The 23,527-nt window shown below is 45.6% G+C and overlaps 1 protein-coding gene across 2 annotated transcripts in view; it reads right to left on the reverse strand.

Moving 5' to 3' along the window:
• Positions 1-23,527, reverse strand: part of vti1a (vesicle transport through interaction with t-SNAREs 1A) — a 192,073-nt gene that overhangs the window by 32,628 nt on the left and 135,918 nt on the right. Inside the window, exon 7 of one of the 2 annotated variants that reach the window (XM_056297238.1) lies at positions 21,308-21,369. In XM_056297238.1, coding sequence (XP_056153213.1) covers positions 21,308-21,369 — 62 coding nt within the window. Of the gene's footprint in view, positions 1-21,303; positions 21,370-23,527 lie in introns of those variants that run through there. The other variant, XM_056297239.1, reaches the window with a different exon arrangement.

Here is a 23,527-nt window from a genome sequence, read left to right on the forward strand (position 1 = left end):
GCAGCAGTGGAGCTGACCACCCAGGGCCCCGAGCTCAGAGAAGACCCTCAGAGGTTGTGGAAGAAAAATGCCTTTCCTTTTTCTATTTATTCACAAATTGTGCTGCATGTTATTATCCACCCCCCCTCTCTCTCTGCCCATCTGTTTTCTCTCCACAGTGCAACGCAACATGAAAAAAAAAAGCCTTAAATTTAAAGTAAAAGCTATTTATGTAAAAGTTTGATTTCTCTCTTTTTCTCTCTCGCCCATGTAGACACAAACCTTGGAATAATGGTCATCGAATTCAACTAAAAGAAACAGCAGAGATTGGTTTTGACACGTTTTTGTTGAAATCATTCTGTAACAATTTTTTGTTTTTGCTTCATGCCTCCTGTTTTCAGATTCTTTTGTTGCTTTCTTTTTCTATTTTTTCGCTGTGCTTTTACACTGAACGTGTTCTTGAACTCTGGAAAGGCGCTAGATAAACTATATAAAAATATCTACAACCACATCTAACCACAACAACCTCGGGCTATCAGAGCCAATAAAAGATCAGTATTTACAGCTCTCGGTTAATCCCATGCTCTTCAGCAGGCTGCAGGTGTCGCAAAAGAAAAAGTTGGCGTCAACCCCTTTCCCTGTCCCGTAAGCGTTCTGACAGGTCACTCTGCAGCTTTGTGATGGTTAGAAGTTAGTTCAGTATGATTATTTCTGTCTTTTGACACATATATTAATTATAATTAGAAAAGCAGTTTCCAAAAAGAGCGAGGGGACTAACTAGATTCGATGTTTGTGATTTTTAGGCTTATATCTGTGTAAGGGGATGGACTGAAATGTTGGTGAGATGGAGGGCAATCATGTATCTGTCTAATACTATAATTACTTTGTGGAAAAACAAAAACAAAAACAGAGCAATTGTCTCAGTCAAACTGGAGTATGGGCAAAATCTGATTTAGATTAAAAAGAAGACTGGTGATGTGCAAAACACTTGCCTTCAATGCCGACATGGTTTTCATTTACAGCAGCCTTTAAAGATGTGTGGATTGCACAAGAAAAAGGCAGGATGAAAAAAGGGAAAACTCTGTCACTAAGGTTTTTCCAAGTCAGGTGCTCTGCCAGGTGCCCAGGGCTTGCTCAGAACTTGTTAAAACCGCCTTTTCTCCTTTTGCACCGGGGTCAAGAAACACCCTTCAAAACCCCCTTCCACTAAATGTGCTTGTGTCTCTGGCCGGGTTCAAATCCATCATGAAAACCTTTTCAAGTGAAGTGTGCAATAGTTTTCATAAGCGGGATATACTATTGTCTTTGTATTCTTCTGTATTCCGTATATTTTTAACATTTTTTCCCTCTCTCACTCACTCACGCGCTCTCTCTCTCTCTCTCTCTCTCTCTCTCTGTGGTGAGCTATCTTGGCCAAGTCTCCATCGAAAAAGATTTTTAATCTGGAGGGACCTCCCTGGTTAAATAAAGGTTAAATAAATAAACAATATTCAGGCTAAGACGGGTCGTGACAGGATGATGTTGACCCTTGAGGTGCAAACCGAGCTCCTTGTCGCCACAGAGACGTGAAGGTTGGGGGGTGAGAGTGGAAGTCTTCTCTCCAGCTGGCAGCTGGCCTGGCCTAGCACCAGGGTGTTCAGCCAACAGCTCCTCTCTTCTCTCAGCCCCCGTCTTTCACCTCTTCCTCCACACCCTCCTGGATGCCAATATGCCTAGCTGGTGTGGGCCAAACAAGCCCCTGCCGTCGGGCCAAGGGGGCAATGAGGCTGCTGCCAGCTGGGCCGGCACTTCACCGCTGAGCACCACTCTCCAAACAAACAGTGCAGCGGGCCACAAGCCACGGGCAGGAGAGAACCTGTCATTACAGGCCGAGCATGGCTGGTTCACTCCCCAAAACATGGCCAGGCCTAGGGACCAGACATGCACAGCACTTGTCAAGAGCAAATCTCCCAGCCAGGGTATGTCACAGGAGACTCTCCGCTTAGAGGAATGCAAGACCATCCACATAGCAAGGTTTACCTGATATCAGGAATGTTAAGTATATGTTAAGTGCTGGAAGCAGTGAGAACAACCATTTCAAATCCATGGCTGGTGGGTTTAAGGCTACTGCATAGGAGTCCAATGCTTTAAAGTGGACAGTAAATATCCGCCTAACTCTTTCATAGAATGAATTACACACTGTAATTATACAACATCAAGCTGACTTCGTATGACCCCCAGGCTAAAAACTGAACTCAATGGGCACTGGCCCTCACTGGGGTTTTCTCCATTGATCAAGTTTATGCAGGCTTTCGTGGCTTAACTCTGCCTTGTGCTTATGCTTTTGGCCACAACAGATGACTGTTTGAGGTAACCTCCATGAAATGGGCCTTCTTCTCAACATCACTGAATACCAATCAGTCAGAGAGAGAGAGAGAGAGAGGGCCATTATGATCCCATGTCCAGCCATTGCTATCGCTGGAATGCACCATTGTGACAAAAGTATCCAGGGAGAGACTCAAACAACACGCAACAAACAACATGTGTAATGAACTGCCTGTGTCCGTGCTGGAGACAGAGAGAATTAGTGTTCCAGTAGGCTTCGCCTCACAATTCAATCTGCTATCTCTTAATCTCCCCTTAAAAGCATACAACATATGTCTTAGTGGTCATGCCCAAGTCATTTAGAGAGCCTGCCAATGCAGGCTCTCTAAAAGTAGTCTGTGTAAAGGTAGTCTGTGGAGACACTGCTGCCTTCATATCTGTGCTGCGGTCATTGCATTGCGGTATGGGAAACATCCAACATCCAACAATGGTCAAAAAAAGACCTTCAATCCAAGTTGCATGTTGTTTGTATGGGGTCATCAGGGTGCCGCAGCGAGTCAGGAGAACAACAACAGGTCTCTTATCAACACCGTGGAGGCTTTGGGTTAGTAAGAATGATAATAAACCACGTTTCATGCAATAATACACTTTTACAAGACACGTTTTAGTACACGTTCAATAAAAATTCTTAAGTTTTAGTTTCACCCATTTCAAAAAATTTTCAACACCAGCTCATTCTAGTAAAAGCATGTGGTAAGATAAGGCTGCAGATAACACAGCCGCACACCTCCATTTCAACATGAACTAAAATGATTCACAGTCCTGCACTCTTTCACTACTATTTAGAAATAAGGCCTTGATCCTCTTGAACACTCCCAGAGAAGCAAGAAAAATCAGACGTTTGGAAGACATTCAAGAAAAAAAAAATCAAAAAAATACAGAAAGACCTTAAGGTTTTATCAACCTTTTGATAATGGACTTTTACAAAGGATTCCTCTGGGGTGAAGTCTATACAAGGCTTTAAGATACCAAACAAAGAACGTTTTGGTTCATCTATCTCCCAGGTAATGTATCGTGAGGCTTCATAACACCACCTAGTACCCCAAATATTCACAGTCTTGTTGTAATAATAATAATAATGGATTACATTTCTATAGTGCTTTATCGAGACAACCAAAGCGCTTCACATAAGGAGGGGGGGCCTCACTACAACCACCACCAATGTGTAGCAGCCACCAGGGTGATGCATGGCAGCCATTTTGCACCAGAACACTCACCACACATCAGCTTGAGGTGGAGAGGGAGGGAGTCATTGAGCCAATTACATGGGGGGGATGATTAGGTGGCCAGATGGAGAGAGCCAGGTTGGGAATTTTTCCAGGACACTGGGGGACCCCCTACTCTTTATGATAAGTGCCATGGGATCTTTAATGACCACAGTGAGGGCATCCGGGTGGTGTGGCTGTCTATTCCGTTGCCTACCAACACGGGAATCGGCGGTTCGAATACTCGCATTACCTCCAGCTTGATCGGGCACCCCTACAGACACAATTGGCCGTGTCTGCGGGTGGGAAGCCGGATGTGGGTATGTGTCCTGGTCGCTGCACTAGCGCCTCCTCTGATCGGGGGATCAGAGGAATAGTGGGGAATAGCATGATCCTCCCACACGCTACGTCCCCCTGGCGAAACTCCTCACTGTCAGGTGAAAAGAAACGGATTACGACTCCACATGTATCGGGGGAGGCATGTGGTAGTCTGCAGCCCTCTCCGGATCGGCAGAGGGGGTGGAGCAGAGATCAGGACAGCTTGGAAGAGTGGGGTAATTGGCCGGGTACAATTGGGGAGAAAAAGGAGGTGAACCCCCCCCCCCAAAAAAAGAAGAAAATGACCACAGTAAGTCAGGACCTCGGTTTAATGTCTCATCTGAAGGACAGCGTCTCCTACAGCACAGCGCCCCTGTCACCGCACTGGGAAGACTGCCCCCTATTGGCCAACCAACACCACTTCCAGCAGCAACTCATTTTTACCAGGAGGTCTCCCATCCAAGTACTAGCCAACTCCATACCTTCTTAGCTTCTATCATATAGCAGCACCATACATGGTATGGTTGCCAGCTGCTTGCAGTGAACATTCTACAGCTGTATTAGAATTCCAACCCCTGTCAGTGATGTGAACAACACGAACAAATCAAAGCAAGAAAAACAAACTAATTCAAATATAAAGGCAGCAGATACACAGCGTGTTTGTTGACATCTGCCATTTTCGATTGCTGCAATTGGTGCATAGTTTACAGAAGACTGTGAGTGTGAGCCAAGTCTTCTGGGGGTCATGGCATCAAACAACAACAAAAACAACTCGGCCGGCCCGGCTCCTGTGATTACAATTGTGGAAATCTGTGGACCAGGTTTTTGCTTTGTTTACTTGTTGTTTACTTTGTTCCAATCATTATCATTCAGCAGCCATGGACGATACTAGTCATAGTATGCCTAAGGAAAGCCAAAATGTTATACATGGCACCTTTAATTTGATGCAACACAATTAGATAAGTAAACGGGAACAGCAGAGAGGAAAAGAGAGAAAAACAAAGAGAACATAAAGACTTAACATAAAAGTGGCTGCTTTAACTTAAAAGGGACTCAGGGAGAAAAGGAGAAATGTGCTTAAACAAAATGGATGGACAAGTGGCAGCTGTAAGCCTTTATCTCGGCTGAGTGAAGTGAGACACCAGCAGAGCACACAATTTCCCCTCTCAGTCTCCCTTTCTCCTACACATTCAAACCAAACACTGATGTAGTAATGTGGTGTAACAGACAGACTGTGTGTGTGTGTGTGGTTTTTTTTTTTTTGCATGTGTTTGTGTTTGCATTCACCAGTTTGAGGTGACTAAAACATACAGGCACATAGGTGAAGCTATCATTTTGTGAGAGTGTTAAAAAATTTGGAGCAGGGCGTTCGGGTAGCGTGGCGGTCTATTCCGTTGCCTACCAACACGGGGATCGCCGGTTCGAATCCCCGTGTTACCTCCGGCTTGGTCGGGCATCCCTACAGACACAATTGGCCGTGTCTGCGGGTGGGAAGCCGGATGTGGGTGTGTGTCCTGGTCGCTGCAGTAGCGCCTCCTCTGGTCGGTCGGGGGTGGGAACTGGGGGGAATAGCGTGAGCCTCCCACATGCTACATCCCCCTGGCGAAACTCCTCACTGTCAGGTGAAAAGAAGCAGCTGGCGACTCCACATGTATCGGAGGAGGCATGTGGTAGTCTGCAGCTCTCCCTGGATTGGCAGAGGGGGTGGAGCAGCGACCAGGATGGCTTGGAAGAGGAAGGTTTGGTAGCGTTTGTGGCATTTTCCCCAATTTCTCGCCAGGATTAGCAAAGATCAGAGTAGTCAAATGATCCAGTTGCTCGTTGTTTGAAGTGGGTTTGCAGGAGATTTTAAAGGAAAACTAAAAGCTTGGCAAACAGGATGTCAAAACCACGGCTTGCTGGTTGGGCAGCTTGAAATGACGGCCCATTTCTGCAACATTGGTAATTTGCAACAGGGTCAACGACCGAGTTGAACTGGGTCAATAACCTGCCACAGCAACAGTTTGTAGTGATTTGCTTCTACCATGCAACCATGACAAATCACCTGTGTTATCAGACCACTTCTGATTCCTACAGATGGAAAGTTTAAATCTTACATCTGGTATATAAGATAAAAAGTTAATACGCCGTGAGAACTATGAATAGTGACACCTTTGACCTGAAAATTAATGATTAAATGACCCGACACCAAAAAAAGATTTTTTTTTCTGCCTTTGCTTTTTGTCATCTTTTCCGCTGTCAGACCCATCTTATCCGGCACATTGAAATTCTGACAGCAGAGAATCACACTACGGGTTTCATAGAACAAAAGAACGAGTTCAAAAAAAGCTCAAGACTGGATTTTTGGGTATAAGGGGAGTCATATTGAGTGCATTTGGCAAATGAGATATTTTCAAAGTATTACTTTCTGCGGTACTTGTAAAAACAGCTGTGCTTAACACTGTCTCTGAATGCCCCTCAAAGCGAGCACCATTGAACCAAGCTAAGGAATGGGTGGGGTGATAGGGCTCTGTCCTTTTGCCTCCTAATCTGTGGAATGTTAAAAAAAAACACACTATTTTGTGTTGAATATAAAAACAGTCAAGGTTAGAAGCTTTTCAGTGAGAAAAGGGACCAAAACATTGGTGAAGTAGTTTGACAGGAGCCCCTTTTGAATATCGGTGCCCACAAAAGCCTTGGCTTACAACATTTTTACTTCCTTAAGAAAAAAAAATGGAAAAAAAAACCACACACACATCTGGTCCATCTTTCATTGGTTTGCCCATTGTGATAAAGGGGACCTTTTATGCCATCAACAACATGGCAACAATATGCCGCCTTTGCTTCATTGCACCATCCTGAGGGTCTGTTAGAGTGTTTTGAAATACAGACAGACAGAGGCAGAGTGTATGATCGATGGGTTAGAAAAGAATACTACAAAGAAAAACAAAGTCAAATCTCAGCATTTGTTAATATTTTAAGCTCTAGTGCCTCGCCAAAGAGAGATCTGAAAGACAAAAACAACAGCAAAGACTATACCTAACTGTCCTCCAGATGTAAACAACACCCAGACAACTTACTTATTTTTTGTGACTATAGCTGTGTGTAAAAAAACAGCACAGATATCGCCACCAGGGAGATTAAAACGATTCACAGTTGCAATCTAATTTCCAGAAATTTCACACCGATTGCAGAGATCATCCTTTTCACTAGGCTGTCAGCTGAAAACGGTGACCGATTTTTCACTTTCCGCTTTATCTCTCTCAGCCACCACAGTAGACTGTGCAGGAATGGCGAGAGCAAAGTTTACATGGGGGCAGATGGAAAGTGCAAAGGTAGCAAGGTCTTTGGGTAGTGGCCACTTTGCCCCGGCAGGCGATACACCCCAACTGCAATTTGGCAGGACACAGGGATCCCATGTCCTGGCATGGCAACGGATGGCAAGCAGCCCAACAAGTACGACTGGGCTTAGTCTGTACTGTGCAAAGATACAGGAGACAAATTAGCCCCCTTTCTCCTCCAAACAAACACTGACATCCACTAATGTAGTAGTATTCAGCATTCTTCCAGGCAGCTGTTGCATAGTATGCCCAGAAGTACGCACAATGGCATGCTGGGAAGGAATGACAGTCAGGAGAGAGAGAGAGACAATGTGATAGGTTCTAATTGCTTCAAAATGTTCCGAAGAAGGCCCCCTATTATCCATTTAAATCGGCTGATAATGGGAGGCTAGGAGGAGGAGATGCGGCGGGAGGAGGCGAGGGGGGGGGGGTGGAGAGGGGTGTGCGACCTAGGCAGAGGGAAGGAGCTATCCTCTGCACCGCTGTCGCCTCATTATTTTCCGTCTTGACGGACGCCGGTGCTCAACCCCTGGATGAATGGCCCTGTGCTGAATAAGTTATCGCCAGACACGCACACGCACACACACACACACACACACACACACACACACACACACACACACACACAAAGGGAGGAGTGGGCTCCGCAAACAACACAGCAGCGCAAAATGCCCCTCCCCACCCCCTCTTGCCTCCAGACGAAAGGCAGGCCCCGCCGCCTCAGACTGAGATCTCACCTGAAAATGTGAGCAGAAACAAACAGCAGGTAGGGAAGAAAAGAAAACGAGGCAAAAGATAAAATGAAAAGGAAGGAAGGATATAGGCGGCTGTGTTTGTCACACAGATATCACCACAATGTTCCTCCATTTTGTTTCATCTGTCCTTTTGGTTGGTGCGACTCCACTAACAATTCCCAGTTACAGCGAGGACCTCCTTTGGGCAGCATTTGAAGCTGTTCAAGAGGATGCGGTCCTTTTTTGTTCCTCTTCTTAAGGCGAGTCCTCAGGATACTATCGCTGAAAACGGTTTGGTCTCGTCAAATTATTGTTGTTTTACGTCCTTTTTCTTTTCGGTTTGGGGCTTTTTTGGGCCCCGCCACATCCAACAAAACCCACCTCTGCACAAAACCCACTCACACGGACAGAGAAATCAAGGGTTCTGCTGCCGCCGCACCACAGCAGCCTGGGCAAACTGTCACAGCCACTGTCAAGTCTGCTGCCACCAAGCCCCTCTCGCTCGCTGTCACTCAAAAGTAGCAGAACTTTTGGACAGGAGCGACTCTTTCCCCTCTGACGGGGGAATCAGAGGGTACCGTGGCCCGACAGGCACTCGACGGCAGATCAAACGGGGCGGGCACCCTTGGAGTGACACCTGGAGCCACTTCAAGAGAGGAGCGCACCACTGATCTCCAGTCAACTCGTCAGAACGACGGTCTGCCGGGGTTAAAGGGGGAATACAAAAAAAAAAAAAAGGTGGCTGTCTCAACCGGGATGGAACGAGAGAGGTCGAACAGAGCTGTACCTCAATGTCATAGCTGGCTGACCCTCGAGTGTTTGGGAAAAGTGATGGCGCAAAGAGCAGTCTTTGTTGGAGCGGAGCACTGGATGATGGATGGCTAATAGTGCTGATACGGGGGTTGTTTTATTGCTCGTCATGCTTTCACCGCTTTCACAAACGCCAGGCGCAAAACGCGCGACAAAGGGCCGTTCACCGTTTGCCCATCTTTTAACAAAAGCTGTCCGTCCATCCCCCCCCCCCCCCCCCCCGACGTCTTTGGAATGTATTTGAGAATTAAATCAAAAATCCCGTTAGCGCACGCCACATTCGAGATGATCAGAATTCAGCTATGGCCCGGGGTATCACAACAGAAGCCCAGTGTAGAGCCCGTACGGGAGAGGAGAGAAAATATAAGGGGGGGGGGGGCTCTGCCAGTTATGCGAGTCATTCTTCAACAGACAAATGCATCCCTTATATAAAACAACAGCACGTCTTTGCCCTTGTCAACAACCCCTTCCTCTATAGCCTGGGCTTGTTTGTGTCTTTTCTTTTCTGCAAAAAAAAGAGGAAAAAAAAATGTCCCATCAGCACTCTCTAATGGGCGAGGTGGAGGAATAAAAAAGAGAAAAAAGAGGGAGAGGAAGTGTGTGAGTGAGAGAGAGAGCGAGAGAGAGAGAGAGAGAGGTGGCAGTGCTTCTTGTTTGGCTTGGGAGCAGTGAGTAATGAGGCTGAGTCGCACCCTGTCATTGTCCCAGCAGCAGCCACAGCCACACACATGCACAGTGTCTGTCTCTAGCGCACACACACGCACACACAGACACACACACACACACACACACACACACACACACACGAACACACCGCAAGCAACAATAAAAAGTAGTCCACTTTTCCAAACACACTGGAGAAACCTAGAAAGCTGCACAGACTGTAAAGAAAAAAACAACACCTGCTTTTCCATCCACAAACACTCCCCAAAAGAAAGAAAATATGCAATTAGTGATAAAAACAACTGATAGAAATTGTGTGGTATAACAGGTAGATCTCCGCAATGACGTGTTGAAAGCTGGTGCGTGTAAGATCACATGACACAAGGGTGTGTAGGGGAACCCCTGTCTGCTGGCGTCACCCAAAACCACAAGGCACCGAGGCCTGCACCTTCAGTTCAATAAACACACACACACACACACACACACACACACACACACACACACACACACACACACACACACACACACACACACACACACAGAAGCTGCCACGGCCTCAGTGTATAAGGCAGACAGGTAGGATGGGTTGGGGTTAGACGTGATTTATATATTTATATATGACTCCTTTGCCAACAAAGGAAGGATTAGATAGAAAATAGGAGAAGAAATACACAGGGAGCTCCCCTAGAGGGAGCAGAGGAAGGCAGAGCTCGGAGTGACCCAGAAGACTACCGTGTTATAGAGGAGAAAAAAAAATACTCATCATGCCAGGCTGGATAAATTGCAAAACGAAGGGAACGAGTACAAATGTAGTACATGGGGTTATTGTGGCAGCAACACGGCGAGGAGATCAGAGGGAGCGGGGTCCGCTGGGAGTGGTCTGCCACTCTCGGGACAAGGGAGCGGTAAAGCTTCGCTACGGCTACTCTGGCGAGTTCAGCTGGGTATGGAACTTAATGGTGAAAGGTGGGGGGTGGGGGTTGGGGGTGGACGAACATGTTTTACACAACCTTTTTTTTGTTTTTTGTTTTTTGAAAAAATGCTTTAAATTATGTTTAGTTCTGTATAGTAGACAACATCCTCAGTTAAATTCAGCTGCTGTCAAACAGCCAGACATGAAAGCAGGGATTCATAACATTTAGGTGTATATATATATATATATATATATATATATATATATATATATATATATATATGTATATATATATATGTATATATAACTTTGTTAAAAGAAACACTCAATGGTAGGGAAAGTGCTCAACAAATAAGGAGCACAATAATCCAGTGAATCAAGTAAATTCTTTATGAGACAGTACAAGCCTGTTTCATGCCATAAGCAATCATCAGTCACTGGATTATATATATATATATATATATATATATATATGTCCATCCATTATCCAAACCTAACCTGCTCAGGGCCGCGGGGATGCTGATGCTGGAGCCTATCCCAGCAGTCATTGGGCAGCAGGAGGGGAGACACCCTGGACAGGCCGCCAGACCATCACAGGGCCCACACACACACACACACACACACACACACACACACACACACACACACAGATATACATTCACACCTAGGGACAATTTACTACGGTCGAGTCACATGAACTACATGTCTTTGGACTGTGGGAGGAAACTGGAGCACCCAGAGGAAACCCACGCAGACACGGGGAGAACATGCAAACTCTACACAGAGGATGACCAGGGCCAACCCCCAAGGTTGGACTGCCCCGGGGCTTGAACCCAGGACCGTCTTGCTGTGAGATGATTGTACTAACCACTGCCTTTCTATCTATCTATCTATCTATCTATCTATCTATCTATCTATCTATCTATCTATCTATCTATCTATCTATCTATCTATCTATCTATCTATCTATCTATCTATCTATATTATCTATATCTATCTATATCTATAACTATCTATCTATATCTATCTATATCTATCTATATCTATCTATCTATATATAGATATAGATATAGATATATAAACTCAATAGCATGACTAACCTTCTGACAGACCCAAATAAAAAATAAATTATGTTCATTTACATGTATGTTTTTGAGCAAAGGTATGAATGTAAGCATGCGTGTGTGTGTGTGTGTGTGTGTAAAACAGTGTATTACAGAGGTTAAAACATGAGAATGGAGTGTGTAGGATTGTGCTCGCATGCAAAGGCATGCTTGTTCATGTATGCCCTGTGTGTTTTTAGATGGAGTGCGTCACAGGTGCCCAGTACTCCAACAGCCCTGCTCCCCAGACACTGCCAGTGCTGGACCCCCACTCGCCATCAGCTTCCCCCACTTAAAAAGAGCAAAACAAACAAATACAAAGACGGGAGAGAAAGCGAAGGAGGAGGGTGGGGGAAAAAAAAAAAAACACCCCAGACTTAAATGTAATTTGTTCTGTCTTTCAGCCTCAATTAACAGAGAAAATCAAATCTTTTTGTTCGAATTCACAACAAGACTTCAAGAGGGCCCCCAGACTCCCATCCATTTGCATCACACCACATCCCACTGCCGGGGCTGAATTCCATTAATTATATGACCTACATATCCCAGTAGTTAATATTCTAGACTGAGAGAGGGGAGGGAGGGAGAGAGAGAGAGAGAGAGAGAGAGAGAGAGAGAGAGAGAGAGAGAGAGAGAGAGAGAGAGAGAGAGAGAGAGAGAGAGAGAGAGAGAGAGAGAGAGAGAGGTCATACCAGCCCGCACTAAGCGGAAAGAGACTACATTTGGAGACATCAGAAGCACCCTCCTCCAGACCTTTATGTGCCTTCAGTGGAGCACTTTCATCTCTTCCTTCCTGACATTGTTTGTATGTCATTTCAATGGTAGTTGAAGACAGCTGAAAACAAACACGCTTATTCCCTTTTCCACACACTTTTTTCCAAGCGTAGCTATAACTCCACTGCCCACTGAATCAAAGGCAAGAGGGAGACCAGGCAACGTAAAGGTTCTCCAATAAAGCCATTGCCATGTTGTCAACGTTTGGGGTTAAAGGGTTAGAAATATATTTTATAAAATAACTGTGAATAAATGATGTTTTTATAAGTTTTGGTTGATTTTGAGCTATATTGGACACATGCCCACAGTAATAATATAAGAATATTCCTTTCATAACGTCTATTGCAATTAATTACATTTTTGGCTGGACCGGCCAGTGGGGCCAGCCCTACAAACGTGAACGTCCCTGACTGACTGAGTGGTCATATTTAAGAACGAGTGACTGACTGAGTGATCAGTCTGACACGATTGGGCCGCTGGATCAGGTGACAAACAACAGTTCCAGCTAGCGGCGACCAACGACGTCACTTAAGTTACACGATTGGTCTTCCGACCAACAACGTTGCTGGTAAACACGGAAGGGAGAGTTTCCCTATTGGCCGTGATTCAGCGCAGCGGTTTGCACACCAACAAACGTAACATACTGCTGCTCATGGATACCACTGAGGCGCTTCATTGCCAAAAAAAGTCCAATTCACAAACACCAGCATTAATAGCCACACCCAATTAGAGCAAAAATTATTAGTGTCTTCAGAGAGTTGGTGGTAACTGAAGCAAATTCATTTGGGGTGTCACACCCTGACTTTCCAGTGATCATGGCAGCAGTGATTGTAGCCAGGTAATTATTTCATATAAAGAATAAATTGGCAAGGGCGTCCGGGTGGCATGGCAGTCTATTCCGTTGCCTACCAACGCAGGGATCGCTAGTTTGAATCCCCGTGTTACCACCGGCTTGGTCGGGCGACCCTACAGAAACAATTGGTCGTGTCTGCGGGTGGGAAGCCGGATGTGGGTATGTGTCCTGGTCGCTGTACTAGCGCCTCCTCTGGTTAGTTGGGGCACCATGTGCTACATCCCCCTGGCGAAACTCTTCACTGTCAGGTGAAAAGAAGCGGCTGGCAACTCCACATGTATGGGAGGAGGCATGTGGTAGTCTGCAGCCCTCCCTGGATCAGCAGAGGGGGTGGAGCAGAGACCGGGACGGCTCAGAAGAGGTGGGTAATTAGCCAAGTACAATTAGGGAGAAAAAGGGGGAAAAATCCGGAAAAAAAGAGAATAACTTGGTGCTATTTAACTGTATAAATAATCAGCGTTTGAAAACTGCTGTCCAGTACAGCCGCTGTTGACGGACCCAATGTCAACACAGCCGCTTTTTAAAAGTAGTTGCCCCAAAACAGCCGCTTAAATGTAGTTGAGGTCCAGCCATACACTAGGTTTTAACCCAGTCTTGTTTGTCACTAAAAGATACTTTTTGTCTTTATTTCTTTTCCTTCTGGAAAGCATTTAGGTTTTAGGATACTATCTGCTCTGAAATAAAGGGAAAAAAGTACCCGTTTCTGTATGTGTGTCTGAAACTGGGCTTTAAACTCATAGTATCTCCTTAAATAACAACTCATGAACACAATTATCAAAACTGGCCACTTAAGGACCACTTGTTGTGACACGTTACCTTAGGAGAGGAACGTGTTTGTGTGTCGGTGATTGACTGGCTGTTGTATCTCACTTGCTCAGGCCCAGGGACTGATCTCTTAATCAGTGTCTGGAGAGAGAGCGGGCCTTACTCTGAAGGTTTCAGCTCTGTCCATCTTCCTGCCCGCTGCCGCTGCCAGTCCCCGGCATGAATATGGAGCTCTTCTGTGGCTGGGTGCTTGCTTATGTTTTCTGTCTGATATCTCGGCCCCATTCCCATTTCAAAGGGAAGTCCACCCGGGGCCTTGACTTTTTGATCTGCCTGGCGACTGACTCGACCACCTGCATGCGGGATCAGCTGCCAGCGAGAGCAGACAACTCCTCCGCTTCATTCCCCACCTCCTTCCCCCTTCGTCCTCCCCTCTTCATTGCTAGGGGCCCCAGTGGTCCTCACTGGGCCTGGAGCAGCATCCCTTACCCAAGTCCTCAGATTGTGGTGGGCAAGATGTTTGAGATGTTTGCAGTGTAGCAGCAGGGAAGGTCATGCTACACTTTGCTTTGCCAGGTCAAAGGCACAGGGCCATTTTGGATCTAGTGAGGGGGGCCTTATGGTGCTTTTCCATAGCAGAGCCGAATTATTCTGAGCATGGAAAGAAACCATTCCAATAGCATTTCCATTAGTGCATGGTTTGGCGTGGAATGATTCCAAACCGTTTTCATTTCTGGATTTTCCACACTGTTTGTTAACCTTGCCAAACATGACCACATTGTGCTGGGGGAAGGGCTTAACAATGTTGGTATTCAAGGACTGGTTTTACAATCATGCCACATTCAGTGATACCACATCTGGCATAGTATTGATATTCTACAGTGCCATTATTACATCAGGCACTGATCCTACCGTGTGTGCTGAAATCGCAACAAGCAGGTATTTGTCTTTTTCGATCAAAGAACAAACAAAAAAAAGTCTGTTGTGATCAGCAGGGGGAGACGTGCCACATGTGAATTACATAGATGGATGCTGTTGCATCGACTCAGTTTTTGTGGTCATTGTAATTTTTCTGTGGGACTTCCTTGTACTGATTTCAGCACCAAGGCTAACGGAAACACAACAGATAACCATGCAGTTGACTTGTTGTCGGCACGGTGTGGCACACAGTGGCCTCATTACAGCTTCAGCACTATGGAAATAGAAAAAGGCTATGGATTTGGTGGCAATCGAGGCCAAATGGCCAGTGATGATCAATCTGCTCGTTGTCAATGAAAAGCTTGTAGAACATATCGCCTGATGACATCATTGATCATAGTTTCAGCTCACATGAGTGCAGCTTTGGCAGATACTTCAAGTACAAAATTGTAGGCTTAACTACAATGGAAACAAGCCTCCGGGCTTTATGGTGTTTTCATCCTCGTTGATTTTTAATGTACGTAATGACTGCAGTGCATTATTACATGTTTTTCAATCATCAAAATAAACTCATTCATTCAAACTGTAATTGATTTTAGGAACATCTATGCCACATCTTTTTCAGAATATGATTTTCCCTCTTAGATACCAAGCATTCTTTTACCAAGGTCTAATGCTTTCATTTTACTGAGAAGACCATTCTCCAGCATCTCAGATGTTCTCTCAATTATGTACAGAATGCAGTCTTTCACTATTTGAAAAGATCTGATTCAGTGAATGAAAAAGACATTTAACTGGAGTTGACGAGAGCACTCTTAAAAGGTAGCACTTTCTCTGAATCCCTCCCACACCTTTTGAGGCTCTGGTATGCAAGAACCTTTCTTGGTGGGAAACAGCCTCAATAGCCGCTAAAGGGAAACATTTTAATTGTATGCTATCCATTGTACCTACTCGCTGATGACTATCACTGATATTATGGCTTTTAATAAGGTGATGAATTCTTTTAACAGGCACTGCTATCAATCCTTTATGAGATTAACATGCCTGTGACAAAATAATTAAAACCCTTAGGACTTTAGATTATCAGATGAATAGATGCCTCTGGAACCCAACCACAAGACAAATGACATTTACTGAGTGACCATGTAGCACTGGTGTGACAGGAAGCAGAGGGGAAGTTTGTGGGACCAATTCTGGACATAAATTGGGGCTCGTTCACAGTTTCTATTGTATATATACATATATATATTAAAAAAAGAAACTTGGAATATTATTTCAAACGAAAGCAACAGCTATTTGACGTGTGTATCTCAGAATGTTCTTTACAACAAGTCATATTCAGAAGAGAGGCTTGAAGTTAATTGGCTCCCTTGAACCATGGCAGCGAGATTAATGAGTGTCTAATTGTTGCTCAGCTGGGGTGATGGCCACCAGACGATGGGACCTTTCAAGGAGAGGTGTGATTGTACAAGAAATGACCAGCAATGTGACAAGGCCTCTCTTTCTTCCATGTCGCCAATAGATTTATATCCTTAGCATGACAGTACATTGGCTACAAAAACACTACAGCATTACCATATTAACCATTTGCATGTACTCGTCAGTGTGCCTATGCATGGGGTCAAGGCTAGAGTGGCTCAAAATAGACTCAAAAATGTTGCTAATTATATTTCGAATGGCTGTCGCCACTCAATGACTAACCACCATGTTTCTTCTTTTCCGTAAGAAGGGTGTCATAGGAATTCCCCAAACCTTTTTTTTTTATTTCCTCCATTTTTCTCCCCAATTATATCCGGCCAATTACCCCACTCTTCCAAGTCATCCCAATCTCTGCTCCACCCTATTCTGCCAATCCGGGGAGGGCTGCAGACTACCACATGCCTACTACGATACATGCGGAGTCACCAGCTGCTTCGTTTCACCTGACAGTGTGGAGATTCGCCAGGGGGACATAGCGTGTGGGAAGATCCAGCTATTCCCCCCAGTTCTCCCTCCCCCCTAAACAGGCGCCTTGACCGACCAGAGGAGGCACTAGTGCAGCGACCAGGACACATACCCACATCCGGCTTCCCACCCGCAGACACAGCCAATTGTGTCTGTAGGAACGCCCGACCAAGCCGGAAGTAACACAGGGATTCGAACCCGTGTTGGTAGGTAACTGCTACACTTCCCAGATGCCCAAAACTTTTAAGTTTTAACAAAAATAAATGTTTGTCTTTTGGTTTGATTACTTGGTTGAAAAACCAACACAAAACAAACAACCTCTCACCCCTAGTTCAAGTACAGTGAATGTTAAAAAAAAAAGAAGAAGAAAAAAGTAAGTTTAAATAAACAAAATAAGTGATGAATGCTCCATTAACTTGGAGGCGAGACAGAATCTGTACCCGTCTCTGGACTGTATCCATCAGTGCTGAGGGTAGAATTCACCGTGAGAGAGGTTTACCTTGCTCCCTCATTTGCACACAATACTCTTAAGTCTTTCACACACTGCTGACAGACTTAAAGCGCACCGCTATGCACGGTCCTGACAAACAAGCCGAGAAAAACAAAGTGCCTGAGTAGCCGCCCTCTCTGAAGAAAAAAAAACCCCAGTAAAAAACAAACTACATTTACTCTGACATCATATACAAATACACTATTAATCAAAGGCATGAAAACCAGGGGAGCGTATAATGAAATGAATGGGGAAATTAGGAAGAATTGCCAGAGGGAGAGGAGGGTAGAATCATCTTGCAGTAGTCTATTTTTTTTAAAATCATTTTATGTCCCTCCGTTCCCTTTCATGACTTCAGATCCAGTGTCCCAAACCCAGAACCTTACAAATAAACACTTTATTTTATTCAAAGAATGAGGAAATGTCAAGTAAAGAGAATTTTTTTTTGGGGGGGGGGGGTGTAACGGTAGCAGAGCTCCCATCAAGCAGAAAGGCAGGCGGGCAGGCGGTGTAGGAGGCTCGCAGCCGGGTCCCCGCTTTGGAGAGCCCTCATAAATCCTGATTTGAGCGGGGTGCTAACCAGAGAGAGAGGGGGGGTGTAAGGCGTGTCGTGAGGGGGAGGGCTGCAGGGTGGGCGGGAGGTGGCAGCTCCCCTCTTTAAAATGCTATGTCTGATTAAGTCTTCCCATTACGTGACAGCTGAACTTTAACATTAATATGATAATATTGAAATAAGCGCGTGTTATTTACTTCAGCACTAAGGGGTGGGGGAGGGTGGGTGGCGGTGCTGGTGGGAGAAGCGGAGGGAGGCGGTAGCAGGTTGATGAATGATTTCTGGACAGCTTTGGGTGACACGCCAGGCGAGTTGCCCCCCCCCCCAACCCGACCCCACCCCAACCCTCCTAATCAGGCTTGACAAAATGGAGACATATGCAGAAATATTGGTTACAGTCGGCGTCACAGCCCTGCCCAGGCCTTCTCTCTCTAGTAACCGCCGGCCGCCCCCGCGAGCCGCCCTCCAAATTGTCTACGGGCACTGAAGCATCTATTTCAATTGGCACTTCCTTCCTGGGCCCGGGATTTTACATTTAGCTCGTGTCATTTACATATTACTCTTAATCAAAATCCACAGCAGGCGACAGGGAGAGGGAGGGGGGAGGGAAAGGAAAGCAAGAAGAAAAAGGGCAAGAGATACAAAACCATGGCGTCACGGTTCAGGGGCAGGCACACAGACCCTTTATGAAATGGAGATGTGACAAGACATTACACTGCATGGGTCTTTGTGTGCATGTGTGTGTGTGTGTGTGAATGAGAGGAGTTTGTGTGATGGGGGGGGTGAAAAGAAAGACTTCGAAGACATAACTTGCATCTGACTGCTTGCATGTCTGTGAGTGCATTTGTGTGCCTGGTGGGGTTGGCGTCCTTGTATATGAACTAGAGAGAAAGCAAGCAAGAGATAAAGAGAGGAGGTGGGGGGGCGGGGGGGAGCAAGTGGACTGTGGCTGGTAAGTGCATTCTCTGAAAAAGCAAGACAAGGAGAAGAAAAGACTGTGAGGACACAGACTTGTAGAGTAGACGCTTGTCTTCTCCTGCCCTTTTCTAAAGCGTGTCATGCTGAACTAGCCTCTCTCGCCGGCCTGCATAGGGAGGACGCGTCTGCAGCATTGTTTGCAAGACAAACAGATCCTGGGCAAACACTAGAGACACTAGTAGTTGTGTGTTGATGAGACCAACGTGTCGTGATATCTGAATATAATATTCTTATTAGAATACAAAAAAACGTTCACGAGTGGCAAGAGAGAAACCAGACCCTCAAGGATGACATGAGTAAGCACATCTACAGATGAAGTACGCAAATTCTTTACCTACTGGCCTGAGGAGACCTCCTCTCTGATAAACATCCTTCACACAGTTCTGCTTGAGTGAAGTGACGAAGTGCACCATGTGAAAGGAAGTGATCGCACAACTGAAACACAAGCTGCTTTCTTGAAAATAACAGGTGATGACTGGTGTAAAATTAACAGTGTAGCAGAAATAAAGATTTCGGGCATCCGGGTGGCGTGGTGATCTATTTCGTTGCCTAACAACACAGGGATCGCCGGTTCGAATCCCCGTGTTGACTCTGGCTTGGTCGGGCGTCCCTACAGACACGGTCTGCCCTGTATGCGGGTGGGAAGCCGGATGTGGGTATGTGTCCTGGTCGCTGCACTGGCGCCTCCTCTTGTCAGTCGGGGCACCTGTTCAGGGGGGAGGGGGAACTGAGGGGAATAGCGTGATCTTCCCACATGCTACGTCCCCCTGGTGAAACTCCTCCCTGTCTGGTGAAAAGAAGCGGCTGGCGACTCCACATGTATCGGAGGAGGCATGTGGTAGTCTGCAGCCCTCCCCAGATCGGCAGAGGGGGTGGAGCAGCAACTGGGACAGCTCGGAAGAGTGGGGTAATTAGCTGGATACAATTGGGGAGAAAAAGAGGGGAAAAAAACTAAAGGAAAAAAGAAATAAATATCCATCTTTCCATTATCTGAACTGCTTATCCTGTTCTCAGGGCCGCGGGGACGTGGGGATGCTGCAGCCTATTCCAACAGCCATTGGGCAGCAGGTCAGGAGACACCCTGGACAGGCCGCCAGGCCATCACAGGGCCCACATAGACACACACACACACACACACACACACACACACACACACACACACACACACACACACACACACACACATTCACACCTAGGGACAATTTAGTATGGCCAATTCACCTGACCTACATGTCTTTGGACTGTGGGAGGAAACCGGAGCCCCCGGAGGAAACCCACACAGACACGGGGAGAACATGCAAACTCCACACAGAGGACAACTCGAGACGGCACACCAAAGTTGGACTACCCCGGGGTTCGAAGCCAGGACCTCCTTGCTGTGAGGCGACTGTGCTAACCACTGCACCACCGTGCCACCAAGAAATAAATATGTTCTCTGAAATGTAGATATCTAAACAAGGGCGCGAGCATCCTTCAAACGGCAAACTTGGCATCACGGATAAATGCACTTTAGTGCAGTGCATGAACAGAAAAACATTGTTTTTTTGCAGCTCTGGGGGCAGGAATCATTTCTGTGGGTACGAACTTATGGTGTGTTTCTCAACAGGGTGGGTGAAACCCACTGTGGAGCCACAGTTAGATTATAGGTGGCATGCAATCTGACAAAATGGTACGTTAAATAGCAACAAGAAATATCTGGTCCAACAGCATCTATATCAATTAAATTGATTAAATTCAAGCAGTAAATTAATCAAATTCTAGTTCAGGAGCGCAAAATCTTTTCCGTCAGCTAACACTGAATTTGATGTGAGCTAGGCAATATAGCCCATGTTGTTTAATTATGCAACTCCTTGTGAGATATTTCAAGTAAAAAAATTGTGTTCAGATTTTTTTTTTATTAAACACTAACCATGGATGGAATGGTACAGTACGATACAACTTTTGTTTCCATTTTTATAAGTAGACACTGCTCACGAAAGAGCAGACACGATTTATATAAAATTATGCAAAGGGTTTGGGCCATTACAACTTGGATAGCGGACAGGAATTCATGGCTTAACACTGACTGATCTCAATTTGCATCTATGTAGGCGACGATGCTGTGGGTGGAAGACCGGGTTGCTGACACTATCTGTAACTTACTACGGTGAAAGGTTATAAATTGATAACGGTCAAGATGTAGTGAGTATCTAAAGATGTTGGCATAGATTTGGTGCCAATATTTTGACAAATGACATCCTCAGGTAAGTGTCCCCCTCCCTGCAAACCTCTTGGCCCCAGACACCTCAATACTTAACAACTTGGAACTAACCATCAGGGACCGCAGTGGGTACTATGTGTGTTAGATAGGGAGTCCCCCCCTCCCGCCCCCCTTAAAGGCTGATGAAAGAACTTGGTACATGAAGACATGGAAAATAAAATCCTCACACAACCCTATAGTGATATAATAAACACTTCTGGATGGAAGGAATGCACAATGTCCTTAGGAAGAAAAAAAAAGATGGTGACATAGTGAATCGGTGAGATATTGTGCCGGTGGATAATGGAGTGAGCTCACGGCAATGGTGAAACACGGTACATCCAAAGAGGTGCAGTAGAAACAGGTTCCCTACCTGCCCCTTACCTTCTCAGCATGCCGGTAAGGATGCGAGAACTCTTTCCCAGGTTGGCATCGGTCTCTCTCAGCTGTGGGACAAAAAAAAAAACAACAACAAAAAAACAGCTTAACAGAAAAAAATACTCAAACATAAAAATGCCATGTGTTCCTTCTAACTTGCACCTGTCAACATAATTAAATTACTGTGCCGGTGATGCTCGCATGTGTAGTCAGTCTTTGGGCCTTAAAATGAAGTGAGGAAAAATAACACAAAAGCACTGATTTAACAAACAAGATGACTGAGGACACACTACATTTTTATCAGATCAGGGAATAGCACGAGTTACTAAATCATCACTGAAATAACCCGCCATGCTCAAAACACATGCTGGTTTCACAGTATGAGGTGGCAGAGAGGTAAAAAAAGGAAAGAGACCATAGTCCTTAAGACAAATTGGTATAGTAACAGAATAAATGATGCATCAAAATCAGTCCTCTGTTCATCTGTATGACTGTCAGATCCTCATTTGTCCATTTAGATGGACGTGTCGGTAGGCGACCCTGCCTCAGAGGAAATGCTGGAGAGGCATGGGCAGGAGAGAAAAGCAGCTCCTTCACTTTTGATGTGTGTAGCGAGCACACGGAGGCCTTGAAGGTGCACTTGAAATAATGATCTTAGCTAATTGCCTCAGCTATTTTGTCTTTTTCTTGCTCCATCTTCTCCCTTTCCCCTCTCTCCCTCTTCCTCTTTTTTTCCCACCACAGTGGCAGAAATATTTTCCTTCCCTTATCTTTTCTGGTGCTGAAATAGTCAGAAGGCTCTCGCCACTACTGCACGTGTGTGTGTGCCACTGTGAATACGTGTGAGTGGTTGTGTGTGTGTGCGTGTGTGCACACGTGTGTGTTTAGAATGTGCTGATCTTGCACTGAGTGAGCTGCCACTAAAGTCTACCTGTAGTCATATTTCTGCTGGGGAGTGTACGGACACAGTAGGTTTTCACACAGATCTTTTTCTTCAGAATCAGCGGGGAGTCATTCCTCTCCCCTCCTCTCTCTGAAATACTAACTGCATTTTGCTTGCCCTCACACAATGTGGGCCCACATTTCTCCTGGTTTTTGTTTTGTTTTTGACCTTCTATCCTACTTTTATTCTGTTCTGTTCAATTGCATTTCTATTTGTTTATTTGCGACTTCCACTCCTCAAGTCCCCCTCCCTCTTGTTTTACTTCCCGTCTTCTCTGAAGTTTTGTCATTGCTCCTTTTTTTTGTTGCTGCACACGGTTCATCTTGCTCTCTCTCTCTCTCTCTCTCTCTCTCTCTCTCTCTCTCTCTCTCTCTCTCTCTCTCTCTCTCTCTCTCTCTCTCTCTCTCTCGCATCAGTCCTTCCCCCTCTCTTGCCCCCTTTTCTTTTTCACTGCTACTTTCTCCCTCTTCTTGCATCCCTCCTTCCCTCCCTCCCTCTGGCAACTGGAGTCGGTGTGATGCAGGTTGCCAGGGCGAGGGATGGATGTTGTGTGGTGCGGGAGGTGGAGGGCCCGGAGGTTCGGGCCCTCTGGCAAAGACAGCAAGTCCTGCAGTTGCCTGATGTCTGCCTCTACCCACAGATCTGTCCCCTTGACACTTCCCACTCTCTCCCAAAATACCCCATCACCACCCCCTTCTCTCTCTCTCTCTCTCTCTCTGTCTGTCTCTCTCACTCTTTCTGAATCATCCCATCTCCTCACTACTCTCTCTCCCCGACAGCCTCTCACTAAAACTCTTGATCTCCCTTCTTCACTTCAAAAGGAATACCAGTGAAATACTGACAGGGAAAATATAGCGAACACAGTCTTAGACACTGGGACAACTGTGTGTATTTACTGGTAAAATAAATAAATAAAGTATCAGTCCCAAAATGAGAGAAAAGAGTTCGAATGAAAAGGTGACAAAAGTGAGTATAAATCTGACCGTGGGTAACCTGCTGAGGATAAGGGCTACATTTACCCTACATAAACTATTACCATGATTAGAAAATAAATGAACAAAACTTTGGTTCCCTTAGTCCACAGTTTCAGTCTTTGATTCATCCACCTATAATCTTTGAAGGAAAACAATCACAATTTTCAACATTATGTCTCAACGTACACTGAAGGGATAATACTCCATTAGCAGCCACAGTACTGAGCAGTCTTCTATGTGTCTCTGAAACGCCACCAAAATTGAGTCAGCCAGTGACATCACTGGCAAGGTAACCCGTGAATGTAAAAA

The sequence above is a fragment of the Lampris incognitus genome, chromosome 17 (genome assembly GCF_029633865.1).
Source record: "Lampris incognitus isolate fLamInc1 chromosome 17, fLamInc1.hap2, whole genome shotgun sequence".
NCBI lineage: Eukaryota > Metazoa > Chordata > Actinopteri > Lampriformes > Lampridae > Lampris > Lampris incognitus.